Genomic DNA, 14,608 nt, shown 5'->3' on the forward strand with positions numbered 1-14,608 from the left:
AAAACTGTACAGTGTTAGTAAGTTTCAGATACTGTTCACTCTCTTAAAACCAATATTTGAGACAAGTTTTTGTTTTATCCTATAACATGGCAAGTAATAATTATAAAAATAGCCACACATTAGTCTTTCTGTCAGGCAGTCTCAGTGTGTAATCATGTCAAATTTTCTGAACAGTCTGGTGAAGTGGGTCTAACCTTCACCCATTTTAGGAGTGAGGACACTGTAGAGAAGTGATTTGTCCATGGTTTGGTAGTTAGTGGCTAGACCGGCTGTGAGCACAGGTTTCTTCCTCTGGAACCTAAAATAGGTCCTCGTAGGAAACCTTGAAAATTCATGCATAGATGGAACATGAAAAACACCCATGATTTCAACACCCAGATACAGCTTTTAGCGATCGTAGTGTCTTTCCTTCCTTCTGTGCTGATTAATTTACATATTTAAAACCATACTTTTTAAAAAAAATTTTTATTTATTTATGATAGTCACAGAGAGAGAGAGGCAGAGACATAGGCAGAGGGAGAAGCAGGCTCCATGCACCGGGAGCCCGACGTGGGACTCGATCCCGGGTCTCCAGGATTGCGCCCCGGGCCAAAGGCAGGCGCCAAACTGCTGCGCCACCCAGGGATCCCAAAATCATACTTTATATATAGTCCCACATACTTATTTTCCTTCATACTTGTACCTCAAGCATTTTTCATGTCATAAAAGTGTTTTCAGAAACTTCACTTTTGTAATTGCTTGTCCTCCATGGTGTGGGTACAAGGGTTGTCTAGAAACTGGATGGAATGGCATGGTTAAGGTTCTTAAAAATTAAGGAGACTTTAAGAGAATATTGATTAGTATCTTTTTCTATTTTGGCTCCTTGCATCTTACCCTTTTTTTTTAGACTTTTGTTTAATGATAGCATTTTCAAATTCTAAACATTCCCAAGCGTATGTGAGGATTCTAGGATTAAAAGTTTCATTGTAGGGGCCACAGCATTTGTCAGCTGCTTCTTTTTTTTTTTCTTTTTTTTAAGATTTTATTTATTTATTCATAGAGACAGAGAGAGAGAGAGGGAGAAGCAGGCTCCATGCAGAGCGCCTGACGCGAGACTCTATCCCAGGTCTCCAGGATCATACCCTGGGCTGCAGGCGGTGCTGAACCGCTGCACCACCGGGGCTGCCCCATTTGTCAGCTTTTTTGACAGTTGCCTGCCCTATCTAGGTACATTGGATAGTGTGTCTTCTGTTCACAGCGCTGCACGTGAGCGCCCATCTGTTTGTTTCTTCTACCCTCCTAGGCTCCACTGTGAACTTCTTCTGTCGAAGCTGTAAGAAATAACATCTAAAGACCTTGCAACCATTGAAACTTGACAGCCTCTACTCAGTGTGCCCTATTAAGCTTCAGTTTTTTTTTGTTTTTTTTTAATTTTTTATTTATTTATGATAGTCACACACAGAGAGAGAGAGAGGCAGAGACACAGGCAGAGGGAGAAGCAGGCTCCATGCACCGGGAGCCCGACGTGGGATTCGATCCAGGGTCTCCCGGATTGCGCCCTGGGCCAAAGGCAGGCGCCAAACCGCTGCGCCACCCAGGGATCCCAGCTTCAGTTTTATAGTATGTTATTTTTTCTCCCCTAGATGAAAATAAACCCATTTGGATGCATGCTGAAGAAAGAGAAGAATGCAAAGTAAGAATACACTATTTTGAGAAATTTTCTGATTTGGATATATTGCTTTAAAGATAATGACTCATTTGTTATAATTTAGGGAAAGCAAAAGGACGGGACATCTTTTGGAGAGTATGGCGGCTGGTACAAAGCCTGCAAAGTTGATAGGTATGTCTTTTTTTTTTTCAAAGGTTTTGTTTATTTTAGATAAAATGCAAGAGATCAAGTGAACAGGGGGAGGGGCAGATGAGGAGGGAGAGGGGGAAGCAGACTCCCCGCTGAGGGCAGATCCCAGAGCCCGATGCGGGGCTCAATCTCCCAACCCTGAGCCGAAATCAGGAGTCAGACACTTCACCGACTGTGCCACTTGGGTGCCCTGATAGGTATGTCCTTTTATCTGAAGAAATAGAACTGCCTTGGAAGGTGTTAGTGCTTTAAGGGCAGCTTGTGAGTGAATGAGCAGGGAAAATTCCTTTAGGTGGTGCGCATGCATAGTCCCATGTGGCTCCCAGATTCCAGGCAAAAACCTGTAACTTTGTGGAGGAGGTAATGTACCTGCATGCAACTCACCGCAACATGGGTGAAATCTGAGTTCTGTCCATTAGCTCGACTTTGCCTGAGGCTAAGTGCCAAATCAGGAGAAGGGGTAACTGAGTAGGGAGGTGGTGTTCAGGGCGACCATCCTTCGAGCAGACTCAGGAGGCAGGCCAGCCTTCTGCAAATGTGAGCCTCGCCCTCCCCTGCACCTCTCGTCTTTGCGGCCCTCAGGGCCTCCGGGTGTGCAGAGGGCAGCGTGAGGTCCTTGGCTGCTGGCCCTGTGAGCCTCTGCTGCCCACACCTCTGTTTCCTCTCCTGACTGAAACACCTTCCCGGAGGACTTTTCCCTTTCTTAACTGTAACTCCACCTAGAGGACCAGTTTACCAGTCATCTGTTCAGGAAAATGATCTGAACCCTCTTCTGGGTTCCCCATAGCACTTACCATAAAAACTGACATTTATAGGCTTTATTTTTACTACTACTGTGTAATTGTCTCAGACATAGGGCATAGCTTCTTTATTTCTCTACCTTAAGCAATGATCATTAGCAAGAAGAGTGGCCTCTTGAGGACTTAATATGTACTGAAAGGACGTAGGTTTATTTCTAGGTTTTTAGTGAGACTGCTGTCAGGGGTGCAGAAGTGCTCCATCCCTGTGCGCACTCACTCTCTGCCTGCAACCCCGCTCACACATTCTGCTTCCCTCTCCTGTGGACAGGACAGGAGGTGAATAGCAACACCAGAAACACCTTGTCCTGTTTACTGCCCAACACATAGTAAGTTCTGCCTCCAGAGGAAGTGTGATGGTCACCACACAGAGCCAGCACAGACATCTCTGTTGACATGAGCCTATCCCACTGGCCGTGCAGAGGGAAGCTTCAGAGAGGGACAAGGCAGGGCATCCTTTGGGATGGAAGAAATTTTCAGAGGGGCTCCTGGGGGGGGCTCAGGCAGTGAACCATCTTTTTTTTTTAAAGATTTTATTTATTCATTCATGATAGACATGGGGGTGGGGGCAGAGACACAGGCAGAGGGAGAAGCAGGCTCCATGCAGGGAGCTCGATGTGGGACTCGATCCCGGGACTCCAGATCATGCCCTGGGCCAAGGCATGTGCTAAACCGCTGAGCCACCCAGGGATTCCCAGCATCTGACTCTTGATCTCAGCTCAGGTCTCGATCCTTAAGGCCGTGAGTTCAAGCCCTGGGTGGCTCTGTGCTGGGTGTGGAGTCAGCTTAAGAAAAAAAGGAAGAAGAAAAAACTAGAGTTTACAGTCAAAAGAAGCAGTGTAAGAAATTTAAAGAATTCTCGCAAACATAAGTCTGTTAGTGCTTTAGAGGATAGTGTTTAGTGTTATTGATAGTACTTCTAAAACTTGTATTTAATAGTTCTCTGTATCCTTTGTTTTCTTATAGTCCAACTGTTACAACTACTTTGAAAAACCTTGGGGCACTTTACAGACGTCAAGGCAAATTTGAAGCTGCAGAGACATTGGAAGAAGCAGCCATGAGGTCCCGCAAACAGGTCAGTGGCCTGCCTTCTCTTTTTTTTTTTTTTTTTTTTTTTTTTTTAATTTTTATTTATTTTTATGATAGTTACAGAGAGAGAGAGAGAGAGAGAGGCAGAGACACAGGCAGAGGGAGAAGCAGGCTCCATGCACCGGGAGCCTGACGTGGGATTCGATCCCGGGTCTCCAGGATCGCGCCCTGGGCCAAAGGCAGGCGCTAAACCACTGCGCCACCCAGGGATCCCCAAAAGCTTGATTTAGAAAGAAAGTATTTAATATTTTAGTTTGTACAAAGAAAATTATGTTGTTTAAAAGACTGTAGCTATGACACCAGAAGCATAAGCAGCAGAAGAAAAACCAACTGAATCAGTTAGATTCACCAAAATTAGAGCTGTTTGTGCATTCAGGGATGCTACCAAGAAAGTGAAGACACCCTTAGAAATGGGTGGAAGTGCTTGCAAATCACCGCTGATGAGGATCTGACATCTAGAACATATAAAGACAGAAGGATCTCCTAGTTTAAAAGTGAACAAAGGAGCTGAGTAGACATTTCTCTGAGGGCGGCACCCAGATGCCCAGAACAAGCACATGATGAGGTGTTCGGTATCCTTAATCATTAGGGAAATGTGAAGCAGACCACAGCGGGATACCCTCTCACACCCAGGAGAATGGCTGTAATCCAGAACAGATAGAAAGTCATAGGTGCTGCTGCATACCTACCTGAGAGAGGTAGTGATGGAAAGTCTTGGGCACTGCGGGGGGAGATGTCAGGTGGTGCGGTCCCTGTGGACAGCAGTGTGGCAGCTCCTCAGGTTCAATGCGGAGCTACCGAAGTGCTTTCCTCGTCAACTGAGAGGTGTTGGTTAGACTGAGATGATGTTTGTGAAGAAATATGGAAAAGGCATACTTGTTGCCCTGTAGTGAGCAGATTTCAGAGTAATGAGTAAATGTATTACTCTCTGTGTATGTGTATAAATAGGTAAAAATATATATAAAGAGACTAGGGTTGTTTTGTTTTAAGATTTTATTTATTTATTCACGAGAGACACAGAGAGGCAGAGACATAGAGGGAGAAGCAGGCTCTCTGTAGGGAGCCCAATGTGGGACTTGATCCCAGGATCGTGACCTGAGCTGAAGGAAGATGCTCAACCACTGAGCCACCCAGGTCCCCCATGGTTTTGTTGTATATTTTTATTTTATTTTAATTAATTTATTTTTAAAAGATTTCACTTATTCATGAGAGATGCAGAGAGAGAGAGAGGGGTAGAGACACAGGCAGAGAGAAGCAGGCTCCATGCAGGGAACCCAATGTAAGATTCATCCAGGAACTCTGGGATCATGCCCTGAGCCAAAGGCAGACGCTCAACCGCTGAGCCACCCAGGCATCCCTTGTTGTATATTTTTAGGATTGGAGAGACAAGTGTGAGTTTTTTCCTTTCCATTTATTTACTTATGTATGTATGTATGTATGTATGTATTTATTTATTTATTTAATTTATTTAATTAATTAATTCATTCATTCATGAGAGATACAGGCAGAGGGAGAAGCAGGCTCCCCACAGGGAGCCCCATGTGGGACTCAATCCCGGATCCCGGGATCACGCCCTGAGCCCAAGGCAGACACTCAACCACTGAGCCACCCAGGCGTCCCTCTGTTCCTGAATAGTAGGCGATTATGTGTTTGTTTATGGCCACTTTTTGTCTGGGATTAAAATTACCCATATATACCTAATAATTCTTTTCTTTCAAAAGAGTTCACGCAGAATGATGAGAGAAGACCCGCAGTGTTAGAACCAACAGTGCCTCCCAGCTGTGCCCCTAGAGGATCCCCTTTCTTAAGTCCCATCATTCCTCCAGGGTCTTCTGACTCTGAAGGGCTACTTGGGACCGTGGCTCTGTGTGGGGCAAAGTGCCCTGAGGTATTGGGAGCTCTGTTGGGGGTTCCGCTGTGTGAGGGTCTCGCTGTGTGGGGCCACTCACTGAGTGTGCCGCCCCTGAGGATGGAATGTGGCTTAGGAGGTCTTGGTGCTCATCCTAGATCTAGAGTGCTGTGACCAGTCATCTTCAGGAGTAGTTCCAACAATCCAGGCTTTGTTTTAAGGTGCCAGGATAAAGGTGTTTTTATGCCTCAGTCAGTTAGTATCTGCCTTGGGCTTGGGGTCATGATCTCAGGGTCTTGGTTCACAACCCCGCGTCTGGCTCCCTGCTCAGCAGGGAGTCTGCTTCTCTCTCCACTTCCTCCTGCATGTGCACTCATTCTCTCAAATAAATAAATCTTTTTTTTTTTTTTTTTTTTTTTTTAATTCGTGAGAGAGACAAAGAAAGAGGTAGAGACATAGGCAGAGGGAGAAGCAGGCTTCCTGCAGGGAGCCCAATATGGGACTACATCCCAAAACCCTGGGATCACGACCTGAGTGGAAGGCAGACACTCAACCACTGAGCCACCCAGGTGCCTCATAAATAAAATCTTTAAAAAATAAAGTGCCAGGATGATGTGTATCAAACGAGTTGAGTCTGGGGAATCAGGAGTTGTGGAAATTTAAAGAAAGAGATTGTCTGTGCTTTATTGGGAATGGTGCCCTTCTGCTGGATCAAGGGCCACCGTCTGCCTTACTGTCAAAGTCACAGCAGCATATCATGTGCTTGAGGTTTGTGCCTTTTGAAGAGGAAACTATCGAAGTCAGTACAGGTGCAGTATTTGCATGAGCTGTTGGGGTTGAGATCCCATTTAGAAGATGGGACATGTTGCGTCTGGGTCATTAGAACTGAAATGCACCCAGACAGCAGTCTGTGCTGTGTGATAGCACCTCAAGTGTGTGTGGGTCCATCTCTGCGGAAATGAGGGGAGAGCTTGCTGCTGTCCTCACTCCTTGACAGGGGGGCGTTTGGGTGTTTTCCAGTATCTTACTGTGACGCTTGGCAAACAGAGAAGTTGAGGGAATTTCACACTCTTGTGCCTGCCTCCCAGATTCTGCTGTAAATGCTTCATTGCTCTCTGGCACATCTCTCCCTCCTCTCTGTCCAGCAGTCCTGTTTTGGGTAGAGCATTTCAAGTTTGTGTATGTCGGTACAATTCCTTCTAAATACTTCCAAGTGTGCATCTCACCCACTGGAACCCATGTTTGTTGTCTTTTAAAATTTCAGATAAACTTTACAAAGAGTGAAATGCGTGAGTCGTAAGTGTGTATTTCCACGAATCGCTCTTCCAAGTTTTTCTCTCCAGTGTTTAAAGACTTTTTTGTGTGTGTGTTGTTTTTTTACCCCCTGGTGAAGCTGAGCCATCTTAGAAATCCTTAATCAAACTTGAGTTCTAACGGATCAAACCCTGTCCCTCTTGCCTGGCTCAGGGTCTTGACAATGTTCACAAACAGAGAGTAGCTGAAGTGCTGAATGACCCTGAGAACGTGGAGAAGCGGAGGAGCCGCGAGAGCCTCACTGTGGACGTGGTCAAGTACGAGAGCGGCCCTGATGGAGGGGAGGAAGTGAGTATGAGCGTAGAGTGGAACGGGGTAAGTACAGTACACGGCTGCCGGCCTGCTCCCACAGATGCTTGCCTGCTGCCCGGAGGCCGCCTGGGCCAGGCTCCCAGCAGGAGTGCTGTCCCACACGTTCCTCCTGGCTTAGTGCTAGACACTGTCCTTTCCTCAAATTAAGTACAAATTAAGCTTTGTGTAAGTTCTTATCTTCTGCTAATAATGAAGTCTGTTACTCGTTTGAAGTGGTCGTTTCCTTTTCTGTAGGAACCCATGAAAGCTGTTTGGCTTAACTTAGAGCACTTAAATGCTGATTGAGTGTCCTGGTTGTTTAGAGCCATAATCCATAACCTGGTTGTGTTTTGATATTAGGATTAGTTTGGCAGAAAACTAACTCGCTTTTTTAACTTACCCATTTTCATTGCTAACTCCAGTGCTCCTAATTTCACTGACCAGGCTGCTGTAGATTTTCTGAGAATTAATTTAAATTCCTTCAATGGAAGTGATGTTTCAAATAGAGCTTGTCTCTAGAGAAGAATAGGTTGGGGTCGCTACTTTTGGTGGCGCCTCGGTGCTGAGTGTCACCTTCCCACTGAGGTCCCGTGGCTAGTCTCTCTTCACAGTCCTTTGCCAGACGTTTTCGGATACAAAACACGTGCCCGTGTTTGGAACATGTCTCTCCTGGCCAGGCTCTACCTCTGGGTTTCACTGGTTTGCCTTTATGGAAATTCTTACCACTGCTATTTATCCAGTGGTCTCCAAAGAGCGTGTGGCCTCCTGGACATTTTTCCTAGCAAATGTTGGTCACACAAGGGTAATACTTTTGTGCATTGAGTTAATATCTTTGGAACTTTGCTTTTAGCAGGAAAGGTTGAATGCAGGATTGTGTGCACAATCCATTTTTTTCTTTTTTGGAAGTTGCAGTAGATGCAGTTTGGTTAGTTGTAATTGTGCAAATGTTTTGCCAAATAGAAGTCTTGGGGCTTCCTATTCTTTTATCTTTTTGAATGTATTTATTTTGGGGATTTTCTAGAGCTGTAGTGCCTTGGTAAGGATGAACATTCTCAGTAGACGTTTTCTATGTAACGTTAGTGGCCAGAATTTCAGGGAGAGCATCTTTTTGACTGTCTTTATCTGGCAGCTGCCTTGCTTTGGTGTTTCCTGTGCCAAGACAACCAATCAGCATCTGCTTTGACCATTCCCCCATTGGGCAGTAGTCTAACACATAAGCGATGATGGCCAGGCCCTCTCTTGTCCGCATCTGGCCACACTGTGTACTGTACTCTCCCACGATTCCTATTGTCCTGCATGCCTTGTGTAGAGGGCCATGTCCCTTCTCTAGTCTGTAGAAGCCAGGGCGCAGATTTTGATACTCTTGAACGAAGTTCTGGAGGAACTTTTTCTTGAGACAGTATTTCTAGGTCAATCTTTCTGTGAAATCCTATAATAAAATTATTGACAATGTAGAGTTCTGTTCCCATCGTCAAGACTAGGACTCAAGGATGAGGGAGAGCTGCTTTCCATCCAGTTTGTAGGGCTGGTGGGCGGCTTCCTGTCAAGCCTGCTGTGGAGTCACAGATGCAGAGGGCAGGAAAGGTCCCCCCTCTGAGTGCGCACATGGGCATCCTTCCACTTCACATTTCCTGTCTCACTTTGGATATGCTGTCACATAGGATGTTCACATCCCAGGCTTTGGACACCTTTTTACTTGAGCCCTAGACACCATATGCTCTGCGTCCTTGACAAAATCCATCCCAGGCTCGTCAGTGGGTTGTGGTCCACTCACTGGCTGAAGGAATCTATATCCCAGATCTTCGGTCATCCTGGACAGTAGTTCCTAAATTTGCAGTGAGCAGTGGAAGGGGCCCTTGGTTCACTTAGAGTCTGAGATCAAGCAGCAGGTGACTCAAGAGCTGCTTGGGGTACCTTGGGGTACCCTTGTGGGTGAACGTGCTCACTGCCACGCCTGGAGGCCTCTGCTCCGACCCAGCCCACCCTCACCTTCACCTTCTCGGGAGGTCCCCAGCTCTTAGGTTCTGAGGAGGTGGTAGCGAGCTCTCCTGACATTTGGGTGGAATTTCATTTTCAAAGCATACTGTTACTATTTAAGAAGAGGCAGTAAAGGCAGTATGCACACCAGGGTTTTGTTGAAATCATCCTGATTTAGGTGTAGGCAGATGCAGTTAAAGGAGCCCATTTTAAGTGCCACCTTCAGTTCAGATGTTAATGCGCTACAGCCCCCCACCCCTACCCCACCCCCCATGAGTCTCTGTCCAGGTGTGAGAGTTAGTGTTTCAGGCCCTCAGTGTGAGTGAAGAGTCCCTGTGATGACAGGGCATGTGGTTAAGACCTCTTACACCTGCAACAACTTACTACCTGAGAGCAGCAAGATTTTCAGGTAGTCCAGATCCACTAGGCGCAAATTGGGAGTTTAGTGTCAGGGGTAGACCTGTCATCTGTTAATTTCATATTTCAAATTGTGGGTGCTTTAAAGGTGGCTTCACTGTTCTTGGTGGTTTATGTTGTTACTCTAAGAACTTGTGATATATTTATAATGAGAAATGCCACCTAGATTTTCTTATTGGAGTTCTGCATTAGATATTTTTAAAAAGATTTTATTTATTCATGAGAGAGAGAGAGAGAGAGAGAGAGAGAGAGGAACAGACACAGGCAGAGGGAGAAGTAGGCTCCATGCAGGGAGCCCGACATGGGACTCCATCGTGGGTCTCCAGGATCACACCCTGGGCTACAGGCAGCGCTAAACCACTGAGCCACCTGGGCTGCCCATGCATTAGATTTTTTAAAAAAGGTTTCAGTGCTGTTTAGAAAGTTTAAAAACTGCTACCATAAGAAAAAGCATTGTGTTGCTGTGTTGTGCAGGTGCTCCTCCAGCAGGGAGGCTGGCAGGTGCAGGCTCAGCAGCCTCGTTCTATTGTCGTAGCTGTTTATACGAGACTGAGTAGGCATGGTTGTTCCCAACATTCAGAAATAAACGTAAAACGATGGGCAGTGTGGTCAAATATAAGGTAGCCTAGGTTCTAATTGCTCCCTGGAGATACCAAAAGTCTGGGTCAGCCCAGAACAGGATTACATGCTATTAAAATAGAATAAAAGTAAGATTACTGGTATGCTGTAATCATTCATATGAAATTTTTTATCAAATTCTTAGGGAAATGTGATTCTGGTCTATTACATACTATTAAGATTGTTGAAAATGTTCTTGAAAATGTAACTTCCTCTAACTTATTTTTTAAAAAAGATTTTATTTATTCATGAGAGAGAGAGAGAGAGAGAGAGAGGCAGAGACACAGGCAGAGGGAGAAGCAGGCTCCCTGCAGGGAGCCTGACATGGAACTTGATCCCGGGTCTCCAGGATCACGCCCTGGGCCGAAGGGGGCGCCTAACTGCTGAGCCACCCGGGCTGCCCACCTCTAGCTTATTTTTGTATAAAGTACAAAAGTACAGAGCTGAAGTCATTGTCAAGATAAATCTGAGTTCTCTTTTATGGTCCTGCTAAAAATGTAAATGCTATGTGGAGAGGAGTCCTTTCTGGCGGAATTGGATTCCCTTTACCCTCTGCACATCGCTGCATCTGCCTGTCCCTGGAGCCTGGGCCCCTCAGAGAACATGGGAACCCTTGCTGCACTATTATAAGGGATCGAATTTACAGCCATTCCTTGAGGGCTCCAGGAAACATCACGTCTTCCATTCCAAGGGGACCCGGAGTCTTCCTTTTCTGTTTTCTGTTTCTGACTTGCCAGTTCCCTGCAGGGTCCTTGAAAAGAAGCCTGCCCCACCTGCGCCCCCTACACTGAACTCTTGCCTGAGATTACTGAGGAATGGGATAGTATATGCTGTTAATTAGAAAAAGATTTTTATTTTTAAAAATTGTATTAGAAAGGCAATTAGACTATAACAAAGAGAAAGAAACAACAAATCACCTGAATCTATAGATAATAATTACTGCTGTATGTTTCTTAGGCAGTGCACTATTACTATTCATTTCTGTTCAGAAACCCACTTTTTTCATGTAAGTATTCTTTCATGGCATTATAAAGAAGTAGGATGTTTTTGAAAGAGAATGCAGGTCACCTCCCAACTCTCCATCCTTTACTGCATAGAAATCCACTGGGACTCGGGGTGGGTTTCCACTGTCCTCCCCATTGGTTCTCACTGGCTCTCAAGAGCAAGTGCAAGGAGGTGGGCAGCCCAGCTCCTGTGTGCCTCCTGCTGCAGGGGTGAGGGATTGGGTAGGGATAGCGTGGGTGTGTGTTTAACAGAAGTACCTCTGGAATCTGAAATCACTCCCATGGTCTGCTGAGTGGCTAGACAGGAATATTGTAACACTGCTATAGCGTAGCAATAAATTCTGAACTGAACTGCAGGAGTTGTACTATTTGTGGAATTAACAGTTTAATGTCCTTTTTTTAAGAGAGCAACAAGAACTTATGTTTTCTTGTCCTCCCAGCATTCATGGGGAGTTGGTAACAAATTTTATTTTTCCGTTTTAAAGATGAGAAAAATGAAGCTCGGGCTGGTTAAATGACTTGCTGAGCGTCCCATGGTGAGTCAGAGCGGGCAGGGGCTCGGTCCCCGCTGTCCGGGGCTTCGTACGAGACCACTGGGGTTCCATTCTCCTGAGACCCGGGGTGCATTACTGCCTGTGGAAATCCATTTTCTATAATTAATCTTATTTTGGATTATCAACTGCATGTTTAAAATGTGCTAAAGACTTTTAAAGTCAGTGGTTTCTTAAAGTTTCTGAAATGTTTAAACTGTTAGTGCTCTTAAGAGAAAGTCCTCCCTGATTTCAGAGAGAACTTTATAGTTTAGGGTTACAAAAGGATCTCTGAAAAAGGTTGAATGAATGGCATCTTCCTACTTTCTTTTGGTCACTGTCAATGTTTCTCATTGTGGAATCTCCTTTATGTACAGTTACTGGAAAACCTCGTTACAGTAAGTATCACGGAGATTTCTAGCACAGTGCTAATCTGTGCTGTGAAGCTGGGTTTTATTTTGATGACAGGAGTGATAGTCTCGATAATGTAAAAGATCCCATATGGCCTAGTGCCTCTTGGTACCGGGCTGATAGAAGCGGGCAGAAGGTAATCCCAAATACTGAAGCGATTAAAAGCACTGCTGAGATTTGTGACCTAGAAATACTGTAAGCCACGCTGCGTTCAGTGGGGGCTGGCTCTGTTCTCACAACGGTTTCACTGGGCTCTCTCTCTCCATTTCTGTCTGACAGGCCTAGCTGCCTTATGTGGCGCTCACACTGTCTCCTGCATGACGGGCGGCTCCTCCAGCTTTACTTCTCTCTCCAGTGCTGACTGCTGTGTTTAGCAATCCCCTAGGATTCTTGTCAGAGCTCCACCTCTCTGTGACTGGCCATTCCTTTCGGTGCTGCTGTCCTTTTTGGGGGGTTCCTTATCTCTGTATACATGTAGCTTTGCCAGATATGTACTTAGTAATATAAACTGTGTTAATAAAAACCATTTACTGTGTGATACATGAGATTAAAAATTAAGAGCGATTAGTTGTTCACTTTGATAAGAGGTAGTTAGAAGTCTCCCGCAGGTGTTAATGCAGTGGCATGACCGTTGACACTAGCTAGGCTGTAACAGTAGGGCATGTGCTGCTCCCGGCGTGCTCCGAGGCCTGCCGAGGCCACCCGGGCCCCGGGCTCCCCTAGGATCTCGCTCAAGTAGCATTTGCTGTGTAGTCTCTGTGAAATTTTGGCAATTTTGCTTTTCTCCACTAATCTTTAAGTGTTCAGTGATTTGTGTATTTGTGTCTTTCTAACTTCTAATAAACTCACTCCGACTGACCCGTGTCTTTGTGTCTGTCTGCCTAGAACTTCTTGCTCTTTCCATGGAATGCGGCATTGCATCCTCCTTCAGGGAATGGGGTTGCTGTTCATCTCACTAAGTGATTCATTCTGAGAATAAAAGTTACTTACAGACACAGTTTTTTCACTCTCTGGTTTTGGTTTTCATATCCAGATACTGTCACATGGTTTACTTTTTTTTTTTTTTTACTACGGGGAAAGCTGGACACTTTTCTGTGCTTCCACAAGGTGTCTTAGGGGTTTTAGTTACCATATGGAATGAGCATTTTATTTAATTTTTCAACCACATTTACAGTCAACATTGAATAAAACTGCTTTTTAAAATTTATGGAAGGTGCGCCTGGCTGGCTCAGTCCAAAGAGCGTATGGCTCTTAATCTCGGGGTCATGAGTGTAAGCCCCACATTGGGTACAGAGAATACTTAAATAAATGATAGTTTTTTTAAAAAAAATAATAACATTTACTGAAGAAGCAGTATATCTAAGTATTGCATGTACACAGAAGTGTTAAGTGGTCTGTATCAGATCTCAATGGTTTGGGTCCAGTGCTGTTACGTGGACCAGATGCTTGTTTTTATTAAACATGGAACTTGGTTTTGGTGATCTTCCAAGAAGCAGCCCTTGGGACTTCTTTTTGTGTTACCTTTTGTTTCAAAGCAGCGATATAATTTTGGGGGATGTTATTTTTTGTTTGAACTTCTTCATGTTTAGAGGTTTTTATGCTCATAGATTATCTTGACTGAAATTTAAAATGGATAGATTTCTATTTAAAGTGTATTTATATGCGTGGCAAACTGGTAATTTCTGTAGCAATCGTACTACCAGCAAGTCACAGGCAAGTAGGTCAACCGTGATGTGAATTGTTTTCATCAGCTTTGCCTCTTGAGCGGCCGGGAGAGGACTCTGCAGTTTCACATGTGTTCACGTTTCTTTCAGGATGGCACTGGATCTTTAAAGCGCAGTGGCTCCTTTAGCAAACTCCGAGCTTCAATTAGACGCAGCAGTGAGAAGCTGGTTAGGAAGCTGAAGGGAGGAAGTTCTCGAGAGAGTGAGCCAAAGAACCCCGGGTAATTATCTGCGGCCCCCTGCTGACCGCCCTGCCTGATGGCCCTTCCTCCCCCGGTGGTCCCTGGGCTCCTCCTGCCAGCCCTGGGCCCACGGCCCACGTCCTCACGTCCTCGGCCTCCCAGGACAGGCTGAGGAGGAACTGTGGGACTTCCTGTGGAGAGGCTAGGAGGGCGGGGGCCTTCCAAGGAAACCTGTGGAATTCTGTGATTTGATGGTATGTCCCAAGAGTCTTTCTTGGCAGCGACATGTTGGGGGCGTCACGTGAAAACACTGAGCACACTCACTCGTTGAGATAGGCGTTATTTTTAAAAATTGGTATTAGTCTAAATCCTTTAAAAATGGGGTTTTAAAATCCTTTTAAAACAAACACTAGCTAGGAGTATATGGGCTCCTACAGGTATTGACGTAGGGAGAAAAAAGGTTTTAAATAGAACGATCACCGTTTCAGGACTTTAGTAGAAGGAGTTTCTTTAGGGGATTAAAAAAACAGATTTTCCCCACGTTTTAAGAAGGGTTCACTCCTGAGTC

The 14,608-nt window shown here is 45.2% G+C and overlaps 1 protein-coding gene across 20 annotated transcripts in view; it reads left to right on the forward strand.

The window, feature by feature from the left end:
- The window catches only part of KLC1 (kinesin light chain 1), a 68,341-nt gene that overhangs the window by 44,793 nt on the left and 8,940 nt on the right, over positions 1-14,608 (forward strand). For 4 of the 20 annotated variants that reach the window (XM_035719595.2, XM_035719593.2, XM_035719586.2 and 1 more), the window contains 5 exons: positions 1,623-1,672; positions 1,752-1,819; positions 3,601-3,709; positions 7,040-7,201; positions 13,949-14,079. In XM_035719595.2, coding sequence (XP_035575488.1) covers positions 1,623-1,672; positions 1,752-1,819; positions 3,601-3,709; positions 7,040-7,201; positions 13,949-14,079 — 520 coding nt within the window. Of the gene's footprint in view, positions 1-1,622; positions 1,673-1,751; positions 1,820-3,600; positions 3,710-7,039; positions 7,202-11,678; positions 11,730-12,413; positions 12,993-13,948; positions 14,080-14,608 lie in introns of those variants that run through there. The other 16 variants (XM_049113517.1, XM_035719590.2, XM_035719585.2 and 13 more) reach the window with 12 other exon arrangements.

This window comes from Canis lupus, chromosome 8 (genome assembly GCF_003254725.2).
Source record: "Canis lupus dingo isolate Sandy chromosome 8, ASM325472v2, whole genome shotgun sequence".
In the NCBI taxonomy this organism is placed as follows: domain Eukaryota; kingdom Metazoa; phylum Chordata; class Mammalia; order Carnivora; family Canidae; genus Canis; species Canis lupus.